We start from the raw sequence: 22567 nt of genomic DNA on the forward strand, positions 1-22567 counted from the left end.
TCCCCATGAAGTCACAGGGCATGCGTGTCAGCAAGTCCAGGGGCCATAGGAATCCCAGCTACCTCAGGAATCCTACACCACCCTCATGTGGTGCACAGGAGTCCCAGCAAAGGAGAAGAAGCCAAAGGAAAATGAGATCCCACTTTGTGCTGTTATCACGCTGCCTGTTCCAGAAAACAACAAGCACAGTGCTTCCCATGAAAGTGGCTTTGTTCCTAACGCAGCTAGAGCCAGCTCTGGGGCACGTGGCTGGGTTTGGTGCCTTCTGCTCAGATCAGCCCCTGCCAGGGCAACAGGATTTAACCCCTAAGGGGGTGACCCAGCACTTCGGAGTGGAAATCCCAGCTTCCTGGTCCCTCCGTGTGCTCAGAGATGCAAAGGGTACTACGAGTGGGGCCTCCCGGGAGGTAAGGGCACACCCTTCATTCTCCAAGCAGTGGGGCACTGCCCCCTAGCCCCACTGGGAATCTAGAGATATAAGAAGAGGGGTCCCACATGGCTGGAGAAGGACCCTGAAATCTGAGTTCAAGTACTGGCTTCACCAGTCGCGTGAGTGAAGCCTGCAGACCCTTCTGCAAGAATCTGCCTCATTTCTCAAAGTGTGCATGCCCCGAGAGCAGGAAGGATGTATCCTGACTGGTTTTTGTTCAGCTTGCACCTTTGCCATTCACAGTTGAACAATATGTGAAATTTCTGAAAGGAGAACCGTCCATGGGCCCTGCTGCCTACTGGGGACTCGGGGTCAGGGCTCTGTCTTCTCAGCTATGGACCCAGAAGGAGGTTCAGGGGTGCAGTGACATCCATGGGAGCAGATGAGAATTTAGAGATGAAAGCAGTTCTGCAGGCGTTGGTCCTGGCTGCCTTTTCTCCACCCTGGACACCACAGACAGCATGTCCATTTGTCCTAAACCAACCACATAAGGGGCTCCGGGACAGTGAGACTTCCAGGGCCACAGTTACCATTAGGCTGTGTCCACAGTTGCGGGGGAACTAGGGCCTCCACGGACACTGCCGGACACCCCCTGCACGCCGGAGCCCTGGTGCCCAAGTGGATCTGGGCTCTTTTAGGTATCCTCCTGGCAAAGCCCAGGTCTGGTCCTCCTCACCACATTCCCGCATCTTCTTTTCCCTGCTGACACCCAGAGGAGCCCACATAATGCCTCCAGTGTTTGGAAATCACCCCCCTCACTTCCTGGTTTTCTCTGAGCAGATGGTGCTGGGCTGAGGGCAGAGAGGAGGGCGCCTGCCTCTCCCTCTGGGCTCCCGGGATGTCCGGTGTCCTCTCCCCTCGGCTTCCCCTTCCTGCACTTCCTTTATCCAGAACAGAGTGACAGAGGGTCACAGGCTCTTTCCCAAAAGGTCTATTTTTATGCTCTCATGCGGGCCACTGCAGGAGGTTCTGTGGGAAGCTGGGGAACATTTGCTCTCTGGTCACCGCTATTTACATCACATGGTGTAAGTTAACAAGAAGAAAGGGAACCTGTATTGCTCTTAGCTCACTGTCCTCCAGAGCCTGGTGCCACCTGACGCAGAGGCTGAGGCCTTCACAGGAGGAAATGGCCAGGCATCAAAGGTAAAGGAGGGGCCCAAACGGCAAGGTTCATCCCCGTACAACTGTTCTCTTGGATGCAGGCACCGCTACTAATGCATGTGACATTACAGGAAAGAAAATCAACATTTCCTGTCTTCCCAGTTACATTAAAAAAAAAATCATAAAATGTATAAAAAATTATTCACGCATATATTACTTACTCTTAATAAGGACAAATTGTCATTAAATTTTTCATATGAACTTTAATACCTGTCTTTCATATCTATAATCTATCTATCTCCATCCCCCTGTCCCTTCTTCCTGGGATGATGTAGTTAATCAGGAGGTTCCCTTCCCTAACATTTGAGAATTCTGCAAAATGAAACATTAACAAATCTTTCTTTTCTTTCACTCTACTTCCGGGTTTGAAACCAGGGCTGCTAGGGAAGGAGAGCAGAGATCCCCCAAGTTCTAGTCTGGGTTCTGCCACGAGTCATGGGCCACTGAATACACTCTCAACCTGTGGGACCTCAGGTTCTTCATCCACAGAATCCCATCAATTAGGATCAAGGAGGATGATTCCTCGGGTCTCTTTAGCTCTAGATTTACTTCTCCATTGTCTCTTTTCCTTCTGCTTCCGTTTCCCTCTGTAAATTGGTGGTTTCCATCTGTGGTGATTTACTTAGTCAGTCCCAGGTGGCGCTAGTGGTAAAGAACCTGCCTACCAATGCAGGAGACACAAGACGTGGGTTCAGTCCCTGGGTTGGGAAGATCCCTTGGAGGAGGAAATGGTAACCCGCTCCAGTATTCTTGCCTGGAGAATTCTATGGATAGAGGAGCCTGGTGGGGTACAGTCTATGCGGTCACAAAGACTAGGCCACAACTAAGCATACATGCCCTTTTTCATGTTTCAAGTCTCAGCTCTTGATTTTTGCTTTATGGTTACCATAAGGTTTACAGAAAACATTTCATAGGTAAAACAGTCCTTTTTCTGTTGTCCAGCTCCAAACTTAAACTATTATTTTTAAATGCAAGACTGTATGGGAAGTTCAATAGTCATAACTTTTAAAGGGAGCCCTTATCTTGTAGTTTTTCTTTTCTATTTGTCGATGAACAACAGACCATTTAACCAGTCTTCTTGAGAGCAAGGGGAAGATGAGCAGACAGCCAGATATAATGACAATCAGAGAAAAGCCCCAGAAGACTGAAAACACAATGCTGCATAGAAGGTTTATCTTTTTTTGTCAAAAATCAAAGTCTTATATCTCTAGCCTCATAAATACTCTACAAACACAGAAGGAAGTGATCAACAGCCCCCACATGGATAAACACGCACTTTCTAGATCTTGAGTTTTTTTTCTTTTGTAAGTCTTTATGTCATAATCACATCATATGAATGTGTTCTATGGGTTGAGGTCACCATTTCCAGTAAGTACTAGGAGTGCTCTCCCAAGAATGAAATGTCTTTCTTCTAGAAGCATCAACATTCTCATGCTTCCAACAGAGCTGAAGTGCCCCAACCACCACTGCAGTCAGGGCCCCTGTCTGTTAACAGATGGGAGAGCCTTCCATGAAGATCTCATCCAAACTGGAATTATTCCCACAGTTTTTCTTCTACTCAATAACACAGAAGAATCAGAAAATGCAGATAAAACAGCTCATTACAATCGGGATCTTGTTTCTTCTTATTCTTTGAAGACGTCTTGTTTCTATTCAGAGGTTTTGAGTCAAACATGCTGGAAAGAAAACACATTTGCCCCTATTTCATTGGTGCTGTGCAGGGAATTCTAATGTGGCAACGTTGGAAACTGTTTTTTCTTCACAATGAGTCTTTCCGAGCAGTTTCTACTCTGATGATGCACTAAGTGAGGCCAGTTTCTCCAGTGACTAACTAGGACTCTTAGCAACCTGCAAAGAATGAGCATCTTTCAAAAATGGGCTTTGGAGTAAGCTCTCAGGAAAACAAACTCCCTCCTTCCTGCTAGACTTTAACAGCACTGGGGCTGGAGGTCCTGGGGATACCAGAGACCTCCACTCCCAGAGCGCGAGGATGAGGGAGTCTCCACAAGAACTGAGAAATGAGGAATGAGGCTTCGTGACACCAAACCTGAGGCCAGAACTGCTCTCTGTGACTCACTTGTATATTTTCATTAAAAAAAAACATATTGAGGTGAAATAGACACAACATGGTTTACCACTTTTAAGTAAGCAGTTTACAGGCGTTAGGTGCAATTCACATGTTGCGCCACCGTCACCACTATCCATCTCCAGAACTCTTGTCATCTTGCTAAACTGAAACTCTATCCCCATTAAGCACTACCTCTGCATCCCCTCCTCCTGCTATCCTGGCACCTGCCTTTGTACTTTCTGTCTCTATAAGTCTGACTTCTATAAGTACTTCACCTAAGTGGAATCACACAGTATGTGTACTTTTGTGTCTGGCTGTGTCTTAAACGTGCATCCATGTGGTAGCATGTGTAAGAATTTCCTTTCTTTTCAAGGCTGAATAACATTCCATTGTATGGATGAATCATGATATGTTTATCGTTTGCCCATGGAGGGACACTTGGATTGCTCCCACCTTTTGGCTCCTGTGAATAATCATACGTCCTCCCTTCTTGTTCCTTTACTCACATTTGAATTAGGATTGGATACTTGCAACAGAAAGCAGCCTCAGTGATACAAGATCCTTGCCTCACAGCTACTTCCAGTGGTTTAAGAATTTACTTGCCAATGCAAGGAACACAGGTTTAACCCTGGTCCGGGAAAATCCCACATGCTGTGGGGTAACTACAACCACTGAGCCCACAAACCCTGGAGTCCATGCTCCCCAACAAGAGAAGCCTCCAACGAGGAAGCCCACATGCCAGAACTATAGAGTAGCCCCCACTAGCCACAACTAGAGAAAGCCAGTGAGCAACAGCAAAGATCCAGCACAATCAAAAATTTGAAATTAAATAAATAAGATTCTATTTAAAAAAAGAAAAGCTACTTCCAATCCAGCAGGAATCCAGGTAGACAAGAATGTTTACAGCAGCTGTCAGGCTATGGGGAGAGATGGCGCCAGAGAGAAGAAAAGAGGCATTGAAACAGGGAGGCTTTCCTTGAGCTGAGCCAAAAAAAAAAAAAATCCAGAGAAAGTGTTTTCCAAGCAGAGGGAGAATCTGTGTAACTCACTTGCAGAGGAAGCGGGTGGTGAGGATGACAGAGAGGGGAGTCACCCTAACAAGCCACTAGATTTACCCAGGAACAGGTAAGCTGTCAGCGGAAGGCAGCGATGAGGCCCCATCTATGTTGGTGAAGATGCTGCACCCATGACTCCCTGTTGGGTTAGAAGTCTTAGAGTCTCAGAAAAACTGCTTCCTTCCTTCAGGCAGAAGCCCCAGGGGCTCTGGCTCTCCTGTGGAAACAAGGTGTGGCATTCACACTAAGGTCTTCCCTGGTGACTCAGTAAAAGAATCCACCTGCAATGCAGGAGACCGCCTCCAACACAGGAGACCCAGGTTCGATCCCTGGGTTGGAAAGATCCACCGGAGAAGGAAATGGCAACCCACTCCAGGATTCTTGCTTAGGAAATCTCATGGACAGAGGAGCCTGGTGAGCTACAGTTCATAAGGTTGCAAGAGTCGGACACAACTTAGCGACTAAACCATCACCATTCATACTAAACTTTGCCCTGGACTTTCTCCGGAAAGAGCCATCAGCCTGGTGAAGACTACTGACATAGGAGCCCTGAGGTGCCTTCATCGGCACTGAGAGCATCCTCTCATCAGCACTGCACCATGGAGATTCACAATCATATTCCAACAGAGGGCCAGGGCTTAAGACCCTCCTGTAGAGTCAGAGAGTGTCTGGTTGTGACCGGCAAGCCCTATTTACTGTGTAGTATTTAAGGACACAATTCTAAGATATCCTCATAGGAACTTTACCTCTCAGCACCCCTGCAGGACCTGGAGCCCCACATTGGTTAAGCCCCATGCCCACATAGTAACTGAGGCCCTCGGCGGCCAATGTCTCCCCAAATTTCAGAAGCCTGAAGTCTCCTGTTTTCCAGAGATTATCACTGCTCAGGGTCTAAAACCGGGACTCTGGATCAGGCAGCCGTATCTCACCTGGTCGTTCTAAATCACCCTGATGACAGACCGAGCACAGCACCATGAACCCTCATTAGGTCGCACTAGCCCGGGCAGAAGTCCTGAGTGAACATAGGTGGCTCGCTGCAGTGCCAGGTGCTGCGGATTTTCACCATGTGAGCAGAAAAAGCAAGTTTTCTTCATAAATTATCAACACACTATCAATAATCATTACCTTTGTGGTACCTAACAGGCTTCCTTGGCCCTCAAAACAAACCTCAGGGGTATGAAGTCCTGGGCAGACCCAGGAAGCTGAGGCCCAGGGCCTGCTCTCACTTACTCCAGGAACACACAGTTTCCTCTTTCTGTGGTACAGAGAAAAGGATGGCGATCTGACAATCCATTTACCTTGGGTTACATGCACGAGCTCATCTCTCATCCCCAGGGTGGGCCCGGTGTCTCCCCACAAGGACAAGGGTGTCTCCCAGAGGTGGCAGCACTGAGGAGTGGGTACACAGGGGCCAGGGGGTCTCCATGGCCTGGTGAAATCGGGTCCATGCTGCCCCTGATTCTGCAGGAACAGGAGTTGATGGTGCCTCTTTCAAAGGGCTGGGGCGTGTTCTGGGGAGGTGATCACCAGGGGTCTTGGTCCCCCCACCAGATGACCTTGGAGCCACTCCCACTTCCTGCTCAGGAGATTTCTGGGGCTATGGCCTTGGGATTGAGCCTCCCCTTCTTCCCTCTCAGCAGTGAGGTGGCAACAGGTGTTCTTCTGTTTTTATCTTTTTATTATAAAACTCTGTCCACGTGCTACCTCAACCCCATCTGCTCTAGGAAACAGGACTCTGTCTCAAGCTAACGGCTTCACATTCTACACAAGGATTTGATTGTTGGAAGGCCTTCTGCTAAATCCCTCTTCCTCACTAATTTTGTTATGTATCTCTTGTCCTTTCGTTGGATATTTCAGGTTCCTGTGCATCCCTTCTGCAAGCAGCCAGTGAAGTCCCTGCCATGGGTCTTGTGCCTGCTCCACCTTGGTGTTCACGGGTACCCAGCACATGGGAGGTGTTTGTGCAGTGAGTGTTCACTGAATTAGCAGTGCTGAAAATAACAATGTTGGGAACTTGTGGTTCTGGCCAAGACGCAGTAGCCCCACTTGTCTCTGGCCCTTGTATTTACAACTACAGTCCTGGACATCACACAACCACTCATATAGGGAACTCTGACAGATGGAAAGAAGGACCTGAACACTTTGGGGTGGGGGGGGGGGGGGGGGGTAGAGGGGAGGTGAGGATGGACACCATCCAGGCTGAGTTTCCTGACTTCCTTATAGCCTCAGGTAGATCACAGAAGTGTCAGCAAAAACAGCTCCAGAAAATCCTGCTCATCTAACCAAAGAACCAAAACTGACCAAAGGAAAACGAGTGGACTAATAGAAAATCTTTTCCGCAACATCGGCCGGCCCTATTCCTACCCAACACCCAGAGGACCCCACCCCCACCACGGGTTTAGCAAGGCCCAGTGGAAGGCTGATCTTCCATATCAACCCCACCTCACAGGAGGAGGTAGCCCCGGACTTCTCCACCAAGGCGGAGTCAGCTGGGTGCAGGGTGAGCCAGCCTGCTCCCCAACCCAGCCTCACGTTAGGGCAGAGCAGGAGAGCCACACTAGCTCCTCCCCCGAGTGAGCAAGGTCTTTGGAAAGTGCATCTGAACACCCACGCAGCCTTGCAACTGCTCTTGGGTAGGAGCACTGACTCAAACAAGAAGACCAGATGAGACAGAACTGATAGCTCACAACATAATATCAAGAAAGTGCAGGAGAAATCCTAAAACCCACTCATCACACCAAGAACTAGAAAGTGAACACGCAGTGGAATCTACAGGACAATCAGAAAACTATGAGAGCGCCTCAGAGGGTCTGCTCTGAGGCAGGGGGATAGCTGGGTGACATCAGCCCTGTTCCCACCCACAGACACATCAGGCAGGGACCCTGAGACCCATACCATCTGGGATCAAATTTCATCCTAGGGGAGACTGCTCTGGCACCTTCTCAGAGCTGTTCAGGAGTCCCATGGCATTCTAGAAGCTTCTCTATGTGCACTCAAGTCACCCAGGAAAGCTAGCAGCCCCATGCGTGCCTGGGTCCTCCACCCAGTTGAATCCTGCTGCTAAGTCACTTCAGTCATGTCCGACTCTGTGCGACCCCATAGACGGCAGCCCATCAGGCTCCCCCATCCCTGGGATTCTCCAGGCAAGAACACTGGAGTGGGTTGCCATTTCCTAATCATATCCTAACCAAAGTCCCTCCAACTCATTCTGTTGTTTCTCATTCTGAGTTTATAAAATCCTACCTGGATTTCATTTATTTACCTGGAGTGGCTGGTCCCCGCCCACCTTTTCCACTACGTGCCCGCTCTGAAGCTAGTAAGCACTATCAGATATCAGAGGACGCTTTCTCAGGCCAAAAGATTCCTGGTATTTAGTGGACAAACTGGAAGTTGAACTGGTTCCCTGAATTCTCTGTCCAGTGTCCTTAAACATGCAGGATAAAGTGGGTGGTGGCACTGAAGGAGGAAACAGGAGCACGGTCTGTGAAAGGGGGTCTTCTGGACCCCAGCTCCTCTGTAAACTATGATTCTGTTACCTTTAAGTCACAAGAGAATGCCTGGAGTAAAGACTGTCAAGGGGACCCTTCTGTAGAGTGACTGGGACTCAGAACCAACTCTGAACACACCACTGACAGCTGCAGACCAGCTTCCAGGGCACTTAACAACACCTTTCAGTCACACACACAAAACCACTATCACCACCCAACCCACCTGATTCCAACCCTCCTGACCTAAGCAGTGTTATGCCTTTGGATGTTATTTTATTGCTTTCTTAAAATATAGGAAGGGGAAACTAATAGGTAGGAGAGAGAAAAGACAAAGTAGGCAACAGTCAGGACTATCAATTAACAGTTTGTAATGTGTAAACTGCTTGCCTAGAACTTACGCAGATCATCAAACCCAAGTCCCACGTTATGCTTTCAGAGCAATGCTGTGGTGGCTACAGGTGCAAATCTGAATGTTCACGACTTCTCACAAAGATGATTTAAAATTCTGATGATTTCACACACAGCAACTTTTCAGAAATCAGAATAATAGCTGCTGTTTTGCTGGGTGCCTATTACTACATGCCAGGCACTGTGCTAAGCCATATATAGCCGATTTATCCTCAGAAAAGGGTTTCTATGAGCAGACTTATTAGCCTTATGAATGAGGAAAGAGATGCTGAATGATGAGGTTAAGGAACTTTTCAAAGGCAGTCACCTCATCTCTATGACTGGGAAGCTATGCTCTTTCCACAAGACTCCTTTGCACCCCACAAGGGAGATCTCAGTCAGCAGCCTCAACGTAACAGAATAACCCTACCCTGTAGTATCCGCCTCTTTCCTCCAAATACAGCAATACACTGTCTCAGAGAGTCTGCTATGCGAGTTCCCCTCATGTGGGGAGGCTCAAGGTCTCTGGGAGTCGCCTGCAGCCCTAGGACTTTGACTCCCACTTAGAAAGAATGTCCATAGGAGGCCCCACCCGAGGCTGGCTCCCCGATCCCACCAACCACCGTCACCAACAGGAGAGAAAGACCTCACTCTCTGGATATAAATGGACCAAAATGCTCTTAAACTGACCTTTGGAGTTAAGAGAAGTATTTCCATCCTAACCAGATAAGTTCTGATATACTGCCATACATATGGAATTCATGGAAACCTACTATCGTGTATGTACTGTATTAAAACGACGTCTCTGTCATTTTCTGTTTAAATGTCTCTATTTGAACATTATCATCCATTCAATTGCGGGAAATCCTCCCAGTCCTCAAAGAGAGAACACACAAGACTTTCAGGCTGGCAAGAGTGAGAAGGAGGACCACTCACTGACCTGGGCTTGCCTTTCTTAGAGGTAGTGTTCCTCTCTCTCCTCTTGATCACCCCCATCCTTCCAGCTAATATACGCACACAGCACTCTGTCAGCCCAGGGTCAGCAGGACACGGAATACTAAGGGGTCCTCGGGCACAGATGCCCCTGGGTGGCCCCTTGATCCAAGTACGTCCTGGGCCTATGCTGCCCTCAGAGCCTGGGTCCACGGTGCTGCCCGGCTCACCTCGGAGGTTCCAGAGCTAAGACACAGGCAAGGACCCACGCAGGCAAGGACCCAGACACTCTACCCTCCAGAAGCTCTGCTAATGCTGCAAACAGGTTATTTCAGTGACCGTGTCTTGTTTTACAGTCTTGGACTCTAAAATCTTCCCTCTGCTCCAACAGTGGGCAAGACAACAGTAAAACTCATTGTGAAAGCCCGATTTTGCTCCTCAGGCGGGCTGTCTGCGTTCCGTAAAAGCACTGCTCCTTCTAAGAAGCCGGAGCACCTGGGTGCAGCCTGCGGGCCCTCCGCCCTTGGGGCAGCCCGGGACCCCTCAGGGGCTCTGGGGGGGGAGGACAGCCCTGGGACTGGGCAGGCCGGCTTGCTCAGCTGCAGCAAAAGAATGTGCTGTGCTGGGAAGCAGCCCCGGCTGCTCCGGAAAGCCGCACATCTGTAAACCAGGCTTTCCTCTGCCCCAGTGAGTCTCGCAAAGACAAAGCAAGGCTTTCTTCTAGAAGGAGGAGCCTTCCAGGCTCTGGGGCTGGGGCATTTTGTCCCATAGCCTTCGGACCGGAGGGAGGGCTGTCCTCAAGTGACAGGGAAGAGTCACCCTCCTCCCCAGTCCTGTCTTCCCTGCTTCCTGGCCCTGGGACTTGGCATACCACCTCCTCCCACTCCCATGCCTCCCCTCCCCCACTGCCCAGAGCTCAGGTTTCAGCATCAGCGGAGACGTGGCCAGAGGCTGCAGAGAGCAGGGACTGAGCCGGCACTTACCTGGGCACCTCGGGGCGCCGGTCAGTCCACGGCCAGCCAGGGAGGTCGGGGGGCCAGGCGAAGGCGCTCCCAGGACTGTCCCCAGCAGAGTCCCCCACCCACCGGGGCAGGGCGACTCTGGGTTCTGGCGTCCCGGGGGAGTCGGGGCGGGACGCGGGGCGGCCACCTCTGAGGAGGCCCATTCAGAGGGCGGCAGGGAAAGCGCGTCCGAGGAAAGAATCCCGGCTTGCTGGGCGGCCGCTGGCTCTGTCGGGCGGCCTGCCCATTCAGTGCCTCGGACGGCAGTGGCCCCGCCTCGCACTGCGCGGTTTGCTTCCTTTTCATTTCTTTCCCCTTTTTTTTAATCTCTTGCAAACTCCCCGCTGAAACCCTCCACAGCTTAGCTGCAGCCCCAGAGTCAGTGCCATTCAAGGGACAAGCAGCTAATGCATGTGTGGCTGGTGACCCCGGGGAGACAAGACACCCCAAACCGCACCCCCAAGGGCAGCTTGCTGTCCACGACTGAGCCTCCAGAGCCACCTCCCCCAAAGGCAGACTGGCTTCCCTGGGATCCAACGCTCACAAAGGAGAAGCTTCTGGAAACCACTGGAGTCCCTGGTCATCTTTGCACCCCACCCGCCAGCCAGGTTCCACACCCCTGTCCCTTCCCCCTAGGTGGGGGCATTGCCTCTCATCCACCCGTCACCAGCCCTAAGCCCTTCACTCCATCCCCTGCCCAGGGTAGCCTGGGGGACCTTCCTCTTGTTTTCTTCCGGGCCACAGTCACTCCCACACCCTACCACACCCAGTCTGCAGAGTCTCGTTTCCAACCACTTAACCTGTTTCACCTGGCTGGTAGCTTAGTCCACCAATAGGCTGTTGGTGGACCTAAACACATTCCATCCTTTTCTTCCCTCTTCTCTGCTCATGTTCTTTCCTCTGGCTGAAAGGCCAGCCCCACTACCCAGTAATCTGGTGAACTCCTATATACTCCTCAAAGCCCATTTCAAGTGACCCCCACCCTGTATAAGACTTGGGACATTATCCCCCTCAGTCAGGTAAGTTCACGCTCCATATCTCATGGCCTGAGATCTGACAGTAACAAGTCCATATAGCACAATAGAGAGGCTCTGTCCCATGTGTGGCCTTTGAGACTGAAGCTCCAGGCAGCAGATACCTGCCTGACCAGGTTTATATCCACCAAGCACAGAGGGGAGTGGCCACTCACGCCTCGCCTCTCCTGCCTTTCAGATCTGGCATGATCCAACTCATCTGTTAAAGCCTAGTGCTGATACCACTTACCCTAAAGTCGTCCCTGAGACAGAAGGTCCCATATCACTCCTGGGAAGTCCCTTTCGTGCTGGTGGGCTGGCACTGGCACTGCCTTCAGCACATCACAATGGGACGTGGCGCCTGCACAGGCAAGCAGGCTTCCAGAACACGCTCCAACCATCCTGGGCTGAGTCATACCTGCCCAGCCCCGGCGTGACCCTCTGACCCACTCATCATCCTAGTGAAAGTTGACAGGCACATGCCTCTTATCAGGAGAGACAGGCACACCTGTGACCCTTGGGTTACCTCCCTAAGTTACAGGTCAAGAAGATCCCAAGGACCCTCCGCCCCGAGGTCTGAGCAGGGCACTTCCTCTGGCTTGTTTACGTGCCTGCAGGGCAGCAGCTCCTGCACAGGATCTGTAGGAAATGCCTGAGCACAGCCCAGGGCAGGCCCAGCCAGCGGATGGAAGGGCCTTTCCCGTGGCCCACAGCTCCCTGGACAGAGAGGAAGGCGGCCGTCCGGCAGTCAGGCCCAGGAAGGGCAGTGATGCAATGGCACTCCCCAGGGTGGGTCCTTCCCTTGGGGCCGGCTGACCCTGTGGGCCTGGTAAGTCTGGGGTGGTCCATGGGCTGGGTGGAGGGGAAGGATGCTGCGTCTGTGCTGCTGCATCTGCGACCGGAACAACTCAGGTGGGGATCGAGGACACTTGATAACCTTCCAGAGACCTGTCTGTCCTTTTCCTTTCTCTCTTCTGCTCAGCTGGGGCAACGGGGACTAAGGTGATGTGGCTATGCTGCAAGTGGCAGCGACTCTGATGCAAAGTCACACTCAGAAAACACAGGCTCTCCAACTGTGCTGTCCCCACCCAGCACCTAGGATCTGGCTCAGTGTGAGGTGGGGTACCCATGGGTGCTCACACCTGCAGGGTCCCCACTTACCCCCAGTGAAATCACGGAGCAAGTCCACACACAGATTGTCCACTGTTGGCAATACCAATCCTCCCCTGCACAGGTCAGACCAGCCACTGTGCTGCCAGCTCTCGCCGCCTCCCTCCACACTCCTAGCAGCAAACTGCATGCCTGGCTCCCTTTAAGTAAAAGGTGCCTCTCCCCTACTCACTCAATTATTTACTAACTTGTTAGAAAACCACACATAACACATGACCAGAACCCTCTCTATGTCCGGGATGTCCTGAGGAGTGACGCACAGGCAGACAATACTTTGGAAGCTACAGAGGGAGAAGGACATAACCCTAATCCAGGCTCCTGTTTCCTGCAGGCTGGCCCCCCACCCTGCTCACCCCACTGGGAAGCACATTCCAGGGAAGATGAGAGCTGGGCAGGCTGTTCCAGGACAGCGGGGACCTCCTTCACCCTGATGAGGGGAGGTGAGAGCCAGGCGAGCTGTTCCGGGGACAGCGGGGATCCCCTTCACCCTGATGAGGGGAGGTGAGAGCCAGGCGGGCTGTTCCGGGGACAGCGGGGACCCCCTGCACCCTGATGAGGGGAGGTGAGAGCCAGGCGGGCTGTTCCGGGGACAGCGGGGACCCCCTTCACCCTGATGAGGGGAGGTGAGAACCAGGCGGGCTGTTCCGGGTACAGCGGGGACCCCCTGCACCCTGATGAGGGGAGGTGAGAGCCAGGCGGGCTGTTCCGGGGACAGCGGGGACCCCCTGCACCCTGATGAGGGGAGGTGAGAGCCAGGCGGGCTGTTCCGGGGACAGCGGGGATCTCCTTCACCTGACGAGGCGAGGCTGGCTGTCCCTCCGACATACTGCACAGTCACAGCCACATCAGGAGAGGTGACTGGAACTGTGAAACGTCGCTGTGGGGACGGCGTCAGCAACTGTGAGGCCAGAGGGCGAGGCCTGAGCTGCCATGAGATGAGCCAGGCGGGAGGGCAGGGAGAGAGGAAGACTCGGAAAGGCTCAGCTGTCCGGGATGCAAGAGAGGGCAGAGAACCGAGGGGAGGCAGGGTGCCAATCTGGTGGCCGAGGCACCTGAAAGGGCACAGGGGAGGGTCCCCCTCGGCAGCCCCGTCTTACGCCTCCAGCAGGGCATGTGCCATCTGAAGGCACCATCTGGTCGGTCTCTTCCAGGCGCCCGCCAGCCCCTGGCATGCCCACCGGCCCGACAGGTCCTTGCGGGGCTGTGCTGTCAGCTCTCAGCTCTGCCCTGCCCAGCATTAAATTAACGGAATCCAGGGCCTCTGCTCCACCCAACAATGGGGCACCCTGGATCTCCCTTAAAACACTATATGACATGGTGAAGGAGTTCAGAAGCCTTACAAAGAAGCTGCTTCAGAGGAAGAGGGCCATTAAGACCAGCACGGGCTTCTCCCATGTAACCAGAAGGGGAGAGCGGAGACCACGGAGGGGAGACTTTCAAGGACCCGCAGGTCTTCAGCACGGGCTCTGCCCTAGTGAGAAAGAACTAGCAGGGATCTCAGAAAGACTCCAAATGATGGCACATCAGACCGGAGTCTTCAGGGCCACTCTGACACCCTCCTGCTGCTTCCCCAGGGATTACCTGCCCGCCAGCACCTGGGAAGGCACTGCTCTGGGCGTTCTAGGATCCAATTCAATGGTCTGCTTGTGCAGAGAAGGAATTAAAGACAAACACAAAAAGTCAGCCCCAGGACCTCAGTTACACACTGACTTCACAGCAGTCCAACCTCATGCTCCTCCAGGAAATCTAACTCCAACATCACTAGGTCCCTCTGTCCCAGTGTGTGACCCACTGAGACCTGAGGGCATGTGACATTCACCCCAAGATGTCCATCAAGAACGTGCCAGGCCCCGAAGCATAGAAAAGGTTTTCCTTTTTTTCAGACTAGGGAATTCTCATTTCCCCTGACTTTTGTGTTTTTTAGACTTGCTCTTTCTCTATACAGGCACATATACAAGTGCACAGCATGTAATAAGTGCTCAAAAAGCAACAAATTCCTTGGTCTGGGCATAACCGTAAATATGTGAATATATACATCCACGGTGCATATGTGTGCTATGCAATACATATATGCAAACATACTAACACATGAAAGGATTTCAACCACACACAAAGCTTCTTTACTTCATCAGGGTGGTTTGTCCAGTGTCCCTGTCTGTCAATGAGGCACTAAATTGGGGGCACCAGGTTCCAAAAGCACCAAGCCGGCTGGACCACACCCAGTAACCAAGGGTGAAAGGCAGATGCCAGAATTAAATCTTCACCCTTCTCAGGTCTCATAACCCAAAATCTCCCCAAGTGTATCCAGCAGAATGAGGAGGTTTCACCAGGACAGCCACCCCCACGTCACACCATGCTAGGAATCTGCGATCCCTGCAGGGCAGGGAGCACCTCTATAAGAAAGGAAAAACTGCCAGGGGCATGCGGGCGCATGCTTTTAGTAAGAAAACATCTCAGCTGTTACAGGCCAGGGCTCCACGTGCATTTTCTTTCAAGTCATTCCCAGTTCTCAGAGGTATCCTGTCCCCGTTCAGAGAGGTGAAGAGAAAACAACACACAGGTCAAAGTGGTGCCCATGTCTGTAGAGGGATTCCATACCTCACACCCACTGCAGGCCGTGGCAGAGGGTCAGCAGCCTGCAGTTCACTCCAGGGCTGAGACCGACCCATGTCTGTCTCCCTGGGGCAGAGCAAAATTGTGATAGATGATGGGGCTTTGGAAATGCATTCATGACCAAGTGCATTTGGAACTTAAAAACCATATTGTAAGACAAGTTTGGGGTACTTGTCCAATGTCATGCATGTGTGTGTGTCTGTGTGTGTGTGCATGATAAGTCATTTCAGACTCTTTGCAACCCTATGGACCATAACCTGCCAGGCTCCTCTGTCCATGGGATTCTCCAGGCAAGAATACTGGAATGGGTTGTGATTTCCTTCTCCAGGGGATCTTCCCCACCCAGGAATCAAACCCGTGTCTCTGACAACTCCTGCATGGGCAGGCAGGTTCTTCCCCTCTAGAGCCACCTAGGAAGCCCAATATCACACACAATACTGCTATTATTATTTTTGCTTCAGTTTAAAAACTGTCTAAGAGGTTTGTAACCAGTACAAGAACTGTAGAGTGGTGACTGAGGACCCACATGTGTCTGTCACCAACCCCAGGGCCTGCTCCCAGACCACTGGCCTGTGGGGCTCAGCATTAAGAGAGCAGCAAAAACCCACTGGCGGCACATCAGAATAAGTTTAATAGGCTGAGATTCAAGAGCAGTCCACCAGATGGAGGATGACATGAGCTGATAAAATAAATTTAGAGAAACAAAGACTCCTCTAAACGCAAAGAAGCAAACAAAAGATGGCATTCATCACAATCGGGAAATCGTCAGTTCACGTGGGGACCCTTCCAAGCCGGCCTGTTTGGTGGATGAGGTGTCAGCACAGGATGCCAGCATCTTGTATGTTTTGAGCTTCATTCCACTCAAGCGAATGAGTGTTCTCATCTCTGCAGACTGCTGACCACACATTCACAGGCCATTGCTGCAGGCTGACCTCCAGCCGCCTAACACTGCTGTTTATTTTTAAATATATTTTGAAGCAGTCAAGTTTCCTTTTTTCATTTTCTAAATCTGGGATGGCAGTGGGGGGAACAACAGTGACTAACCCTGGCAGTCACACTGGGCCACAATGACCAGCAAGCGTCCTTTTGCACAGAATGCAAAGTATACCACATGTGTATACAGATGTGGGCCTTCCTATATATAGCTACATACACATATGTACCTCAATGTAAACATGTTATATATACATATATATATATACACACACACACACATATCAGTTTTTAGGTTCTGCAAAATTCAAAGTAATCAGGGACTTGCATAAATGTCACACATGTTCACATTCAGCACATGTTTTTATTCCTATTATAAACATTCTCATTAAAAGTTCATAAAATTTCTAAACAAAACAGAGCTGGGTACAGGAAGAAAGGGGAGGTCTGGGAAAAGTATTTTACAGTTTGTCAAGCTTTGAAGAATGACAACTTTTTTTTTAAAACAAAAATAAAGCATTGCCTCAAACTAATCTCTCTCAAGACATTCCTGGATACTCCTTTTCTTCCGCCCTGCAGCAAATGTCACCCATTTTTGCCCTTTGACACCAACTCCAAGAGATTTCAACAGCAAACCCCATACCCTGCAGGCCAGGGCCTCCTTCCTGCAGCTCAGAGCAGTCCTGGGTCAAAGCCCCTAATCCACGTTCACATCACCACCCACAGCCCCAGGCAGGGCCCTAAAAACACCAGCCCTCCTCTCAGAAACATGGGTATGCGAACTATAAGTTGCAAAATGTATAAAGGCCTTCCCTTTCAGTAAACTAATGCTGTTAATCATGTTCATTGAAAGCTCCCCAAATGTTCCCTAAATCCCACTTGTAAAACCATCAGGTGAAGATAATGTTCTGTAACTAAAGATGATGGTCCTCTGCATTGTGAATGCACAAAATGCCACTGAACTGTCCACTACAAATGGTTCACTTATGTGAATTTTATCTCGATTAAAAAAAAAAACCTATTATTATTCAAAGTTGGAAGCTGAGCTATATCAGAATCATACACTTTCATTGAGGCCTTTCTTCATTTTTTTTCCCATTTATTTCAAAAATGTCATCAAGACTACTTAGCCTTTCAGATAGGAATAACAGTAATTTACATCTTGCACTTCATAATTCTCTCTTTTGCCTTCATAAGGGTTGATAGTAAATTACCTCTTTACCTAATCTCTTACTAATATTTTTGCTTTCAAGAAACACATTTCCTTCTGGGGCTCTAAAATGTTCTGCACCCAACTCCAATGCCCGGGGTGGTTCCCTACACCAACAAGCAATGCTCTGAAACCAGCCTGGGGTCCTACAATTCAACTCGACTCTGATCATCCATGCAGACAGCATCAGACTCCACAGGCTAAGGGCTCAGTCCCACAAGACTGTCCTCCCTTCAGACCAGCCAGCCAAGGATCAGAGGTTCTCACAACTCCTTTCTCAGGTTGCAATAATTTGTTACAGTGGCTCACAGAACTCAAGAGAAACACTTCACTCATCAGTTTATCATAAGAGGACATAACTACGAACAGCCAGACTAGAGAGAGAGGAAAAGGCATGGAGCTGCCATGCTGTCTCGAAGCACCTCATTCTCCCCAAATCTCCAGGCAATCACCAACTGAGGAGCTCCTTGAACTCTGTCCTTTGGTATTTTTCTACAGACTTCATTAAATAGGCAGGGTTGATTAAATCATTGGCCACTGGCAACTGGTTCAACTTCCAGCCCTCTCCCCTCCTTGGAGGTTGGGGGGAGGGGGAAACCAAGAGTTCCAACTCTCTAATCACAAGGTCAGTTCCCTTGGCAATATGGCCCCCGTCTTTTCCAAAAGTCATCTCATTAACAAGACAAAAATCACATTTATGTTCTCATCACTTAAGAAATTCCAAAAGCTTTAGGAGTTTGGTGGCAGTAATAAAACTAAACATATATTTCTTATTATAAATCACAATATCACAGACTCATACCTGGGATTTCTAAGAGAGCATTCCCAGAGATGTATGTCTCCTAGGGAATAACATAGGCTGTGTCAGGGATGCACTGGAGACAGTCCCAAGGGGAGCCACTCCAGGCTCCTGCTTGAGGGTCCTAGGTGGGTAGGACCTGTTGGTCTACTCACAGAGCTCACGGTAGCGTCAGACCCTTGTGACGTGGTCCAGCCCCTGGCGCCAGCTGTCCTCCCAATGCCCACAGTGGCCCAGCCATCTCCCGCTGCCTGGCCCCAGTCCTTGAAGCTATCATCTCCTCTGAGTTACAGCACACTGCTTAGGATAATTCAATAATATTTGAATTCATATTTAAGTATTCATTATTTGAGTAAACATTTAAATATCCCTCACTTTCCTGGAGTGAGTACTGTAACTTAAAAGAGGAGTTGTCTTGACACAGGCACGGGCAACAGGAACATAACAGGGGGTGGGTTCTGACCCACCATCTATCACCAAGAAACTTCAGCATGCTTTCTGTTTACTTGTTCACTGCAGAGGTGAGGGGTGGGAATGAGGTGCATGTGACCTGGGATGAGTCAGGAGGCTCTTGAGACCCCTGGCACTGGAGTCTAGGGGCTTAAACTAAGTGCCACAGGACCTGGAGGGGCACAGGACAGAATGTGTGCTACCCCGAGCAGAGGGCAGAGATGCCAGGTGAGAGGGGATACCACAGGCCTCTCCCATGACCAAACTCTCCCTTCCTGACCAAACCCGAGATAGGGTCCTGGAGCTTCTCTACAACACCTCAACCTTGGCTTCTGATGTCTGTCCTTGGAGGGCCCAGTCTTGGCAAGGATTCTGCTGAGTCATCTCCTCTGCTTGCTCGCTGATGAAGCTCCTCATCCCCACCCTTGATGCTCAAGCCTGTCTTCAGCAGGGTCCTGCTAGGCCAGTTTGGCAATAATCTCCCTCTCCTCGATGTTCCTCTTGGTAACTTTTCATCCCCTGACCCTGGCACAGCTCTTGGGCTGTCTCTGCTGCATTAGAAGTTGAGCTCAGCTCCTTACCCTGCTCCAATAGTACCAAATAAAATGTGTCTCTACCACCTTTAATTGGTGTCCTGCTGTTTCTCCCTGACACTTGTCTGCTGGCTGGGAAATAAACTGACACATTTGGGTTTATGCAGACTAGCGCTGGTCGCCCAGTCATGTCCAATTCTTTGCGACCCCATGGACTGCAGCCTGCCAGGCTCCTCTGTCCATGGAATTCTCCAGGCAAGAATGTTGGAGTGGGTAGCCATTCCTTTCTCTAGGGAGTCTTCCCAACCCAGGGATTGAACACAGGTCTCCTGCATTTCAGGTAGATTCTTTATCATTGCACCACCTGGGAAGCCCTTATACTGACTAACCTGGTACCAAGTTCAGGCTGATGGAATAACACACACAGAGGAATTTTACGTGGTTAGTGCTACACTAGCTGCATACTAACTAAAAGAAGCCAGAACATAACTGACATCTTAATAGCAACAAAATCAAAAATAGTCATCAAAGCTCAAATCCATTCTGATAGAGTCAGTTGATTACCTGACCTGTGAATCTCCCACAAATCCAACACACTTTTCCCCATCCTTTCTGAAAGCATTTTTGTCAGAGCTGCTCCACCCCACTGCCCACTCCAACTGCTGTTCTACATACAGCAGACGGATCAATATATGAAAACAGAAGCCTGAGCAGTTGCCTCCCTGTCTCAGGCCTTGGTAATGACCTAGCACTGCTTGCAGATGCCATACCACTACCTTCCATAGCTACAGAGAACAGCTGTGGCTGAGCCTCTGCTCATACCTCCAGGGCCCTGCAGACCCCTGGTCTCTATCCTCTCCTGGTCTGAAGGGCCCTCTGCCACAGGGCCTGTGCCTGCTATTTCTCCATTCACCTAGTTAACTCCTATTTAATCCTACTCATCCTTCAAACCCTCAGATCTCCTCACCGGGTAAACAACCAATAAGAACTGGCAGAATGCCACCACTCTGTCCAGGGCTCTTCCCCATCACACATCACAATAAGACTGAAAAAGAAACCCTGCTGTAAAGAAGAGGGTTGAATACAGTCCCTACATGGGAGCCACCACCACCATCACTGTGGCTCAGGGGTCAGCCATACCCCCCACACACTGCCAAGCACATGGGACCCCCAGTCAGTGCTGTGTGTATGTCTCTGAGCTCTTCCTGGGCAAACGTCCTCAAGGATTGCCAATATGAAAATATGGATGACTCAGAAGGAATTTTTAAAACCCGTTCTTGTGTTATGGCTGAATAGTCTAGTGATGTTTTGTCCTTTATTTTCAATATTTGATAAACATTTGATGCTGAAAACTTAGATGATAGATGCTTGTATATGAATGTGCTATAATAAAGTGAGGTTTTCTGGATATATATTTATTAAAATGATCAAAATTCATTCAGAAAAAAAAAAAAAAAGATTAAACAGCTCCTCTACCATGCGACCGTGCAACCCCCCTCCAGAGCATATATCCAGAGAAAAACATGATCCAAAAAGATACACGCACCCTAATGTTCATTGCAGCACTGTTTATAATAGCCAAGACATGCAAGCAACCTAAAACCTTAAAGGAAACTTTGGAAGAAAAATGGCCCTCCTATTAAATGATACACAGATCTTGTTTTCTCTGGAGAAAGAGGGAAAATGGAGCTAGCTGTCATCACTACAACTTCCTCTGCATAAAAGACGGTATTTAAACACAAAGTCTGCTTCCCCCTCCCACCAAAGCGCATCTGATGAGCAGCAAAGGGAACCCTCACTCACCTTCCCCAGGGCAGAACAGCAGGAATCCCCAATTACAGAGATGAGCGATTCTAAAATGTAAGTTCAGCTTGGGCTCCATCCCCCCTCCACCTGCCCAGGGCAAGGCCGTCCTGGAGTCTCAAGGGAGCTGGGCAATGTCCATACCAGGAAGGAGTGCTGAGTAACCCACCACCACTATGTTAACGCTCCCTTCCCAGGGCCGGTGCACAGGCTAACTAGACCCCACAAGTATGTGAAGTGCTGGGAGACGTGGGGGCAGGGTGCAGCAGAAAAATCCGAAGTGGCCACTCAACTGGGGAGATTCAGGGTGGTGGCTGAGGACGTAAGGAGTCAGGACAGGGCTCTGTGAACATAAAAGACGGGATGCCTTGCAGCAGGCAAGGGGCGAGGGCAGCCCTGTCTTTCAGAGTGGGGAGCTCACTGCTCTCCTAAAGTAGCCCTGACTTTCTCTGAAAAGGGTGGGTCGGGTGTTTCCGTTTCTTCTTTCAACTCCACGTAATGCTACAAGAAGGTGAAAAGTATTGATGTTCGGCTGCTGAGAACACCACGACCCTACCCGTCAACACTTGAAAGTGCTGAGTGAACAGAAGGAAATAGTCAACGCCACTCCTACCCCCAGCAAGCTGCAGGCTGTGTCCCTGCATCTTCCCCAGCCAGAACCACATTTCTTAGGTGTGACACATGTAGAAATATTTCTGCATGAGTGGACGTCCACAGCAGAGGAAAGGAGGTGGGTGTCTTACCATGAGCTCCTTTATATAGAGCGCTGGGGCTGCCCGTCTGTGGCGCGGATGGGCTGAACGGAGAGAAACGTGGGCTTGTTATCCCTGGAAAAGAAGGCAGAGTGAGGAGCTGTCCCCCTCTCTGCTCTGAAGGGGTGGGATTGCACACAGGGAGCTCTGCTTTTTTCTTACCATATGGCGTTTCTGGAGACACAGGAAATGCAGGGGTGGGAGAGATGGACTCACTGCCACTGTTGGTTGGAGAGAAGATCCTGCCATCGATTACATCCAGGTCTGGGGGATACGTGGTGATCACTGCCTGAAATTGGCAAAGTGGAAGTCAGGTGAAGGCCACCTCCAGACAGCTAGGGCTCCTGGCTCTCACTGAGCCAGCCCTCTTCTAAGACTGGAGACAGGAGGCAGCCGTGGACAACTGGAAGAAGCTTCAGTAACAGTCAAGGCAGAAGGAAGTGTTTTGTGGTCAACATTACACAGCTCGTAAGGAGAGATGGCAGAGAGTTTATATAGCAGAGGGAAATGAGTGTTAAATGAAAAAAGCAGGATAAAAGACTTGTCACCTGTAATGTGTTTACAGATATGTAAAATACCCAATGAATTAAACACACAGGCATAGAAAAGAGGCTGGAAGGATATATCCCAGATATTAACACTGGTTCTCAGCATCTTTCCTTTCTGGTCTATTCTGGGTTCCAACTTCTCCACTTTTGAGAATAAACAAAACCCTAATTTCAAAAGGTTCATCGTTGGGAGGTTGCCGAGCTGTCTTACTTCAATTCT

The 22567-nt window shown here is 50.2% G+C and overlaps 1 protein-coding gene across 10 annotated transcripts in view; it reads right to left on the minus strand.

Annotated features, from left to right (window-relative positions):
* Positions 1 to 22567, minus strand: part of TNS3 (tensin 3) — a 220812-nt gene that overhangs the window by 25194 nt on the left and 173051 nt on the right. For 7 of the 10 annotated variants that reach the window (XM_070467284.1, XM_070467278.1, XM_070467272.1 and 4 more), the window contains 2 exons: positions 21962 to 22094; positions 21791 to 21874 (listed from right to left, as the gene is read on the minus strand). The exons of 1 other annotated variant lie outside the window; for it this stretch is intronic. In XM_070467284.1, the coding sequence (XP_070323385.1) occupies positions 21791 to 21874; positions 21962 to 22094 (217 nt within the window). The remainder of the gene's footprint in view (positions 1 to 21790; positions 21875 to 21961; positions 22095 to 22567) is intronic. 2 more of the 10 variants (XM_070467249.1, XM_070467252.1) reach the window with 2 other exon arrangements.

This window comes from Odocoileus virginianus, chromosome 1 (genome assembly GCF_023699985.2).
Source record: "Odocoileus virginianus isolate 20LAN1187 ecotype Illinois chromosome 1, Ovbor_1.2, whole genome shotgun sequence".
In the NCBI taxonomy this organism is placed as follows: Eukaryota; Metazoa; Chordata; class Mammalia; order Artiodactyla; family Cervidae; genus Odocoileus; species Odocoileus virginianus.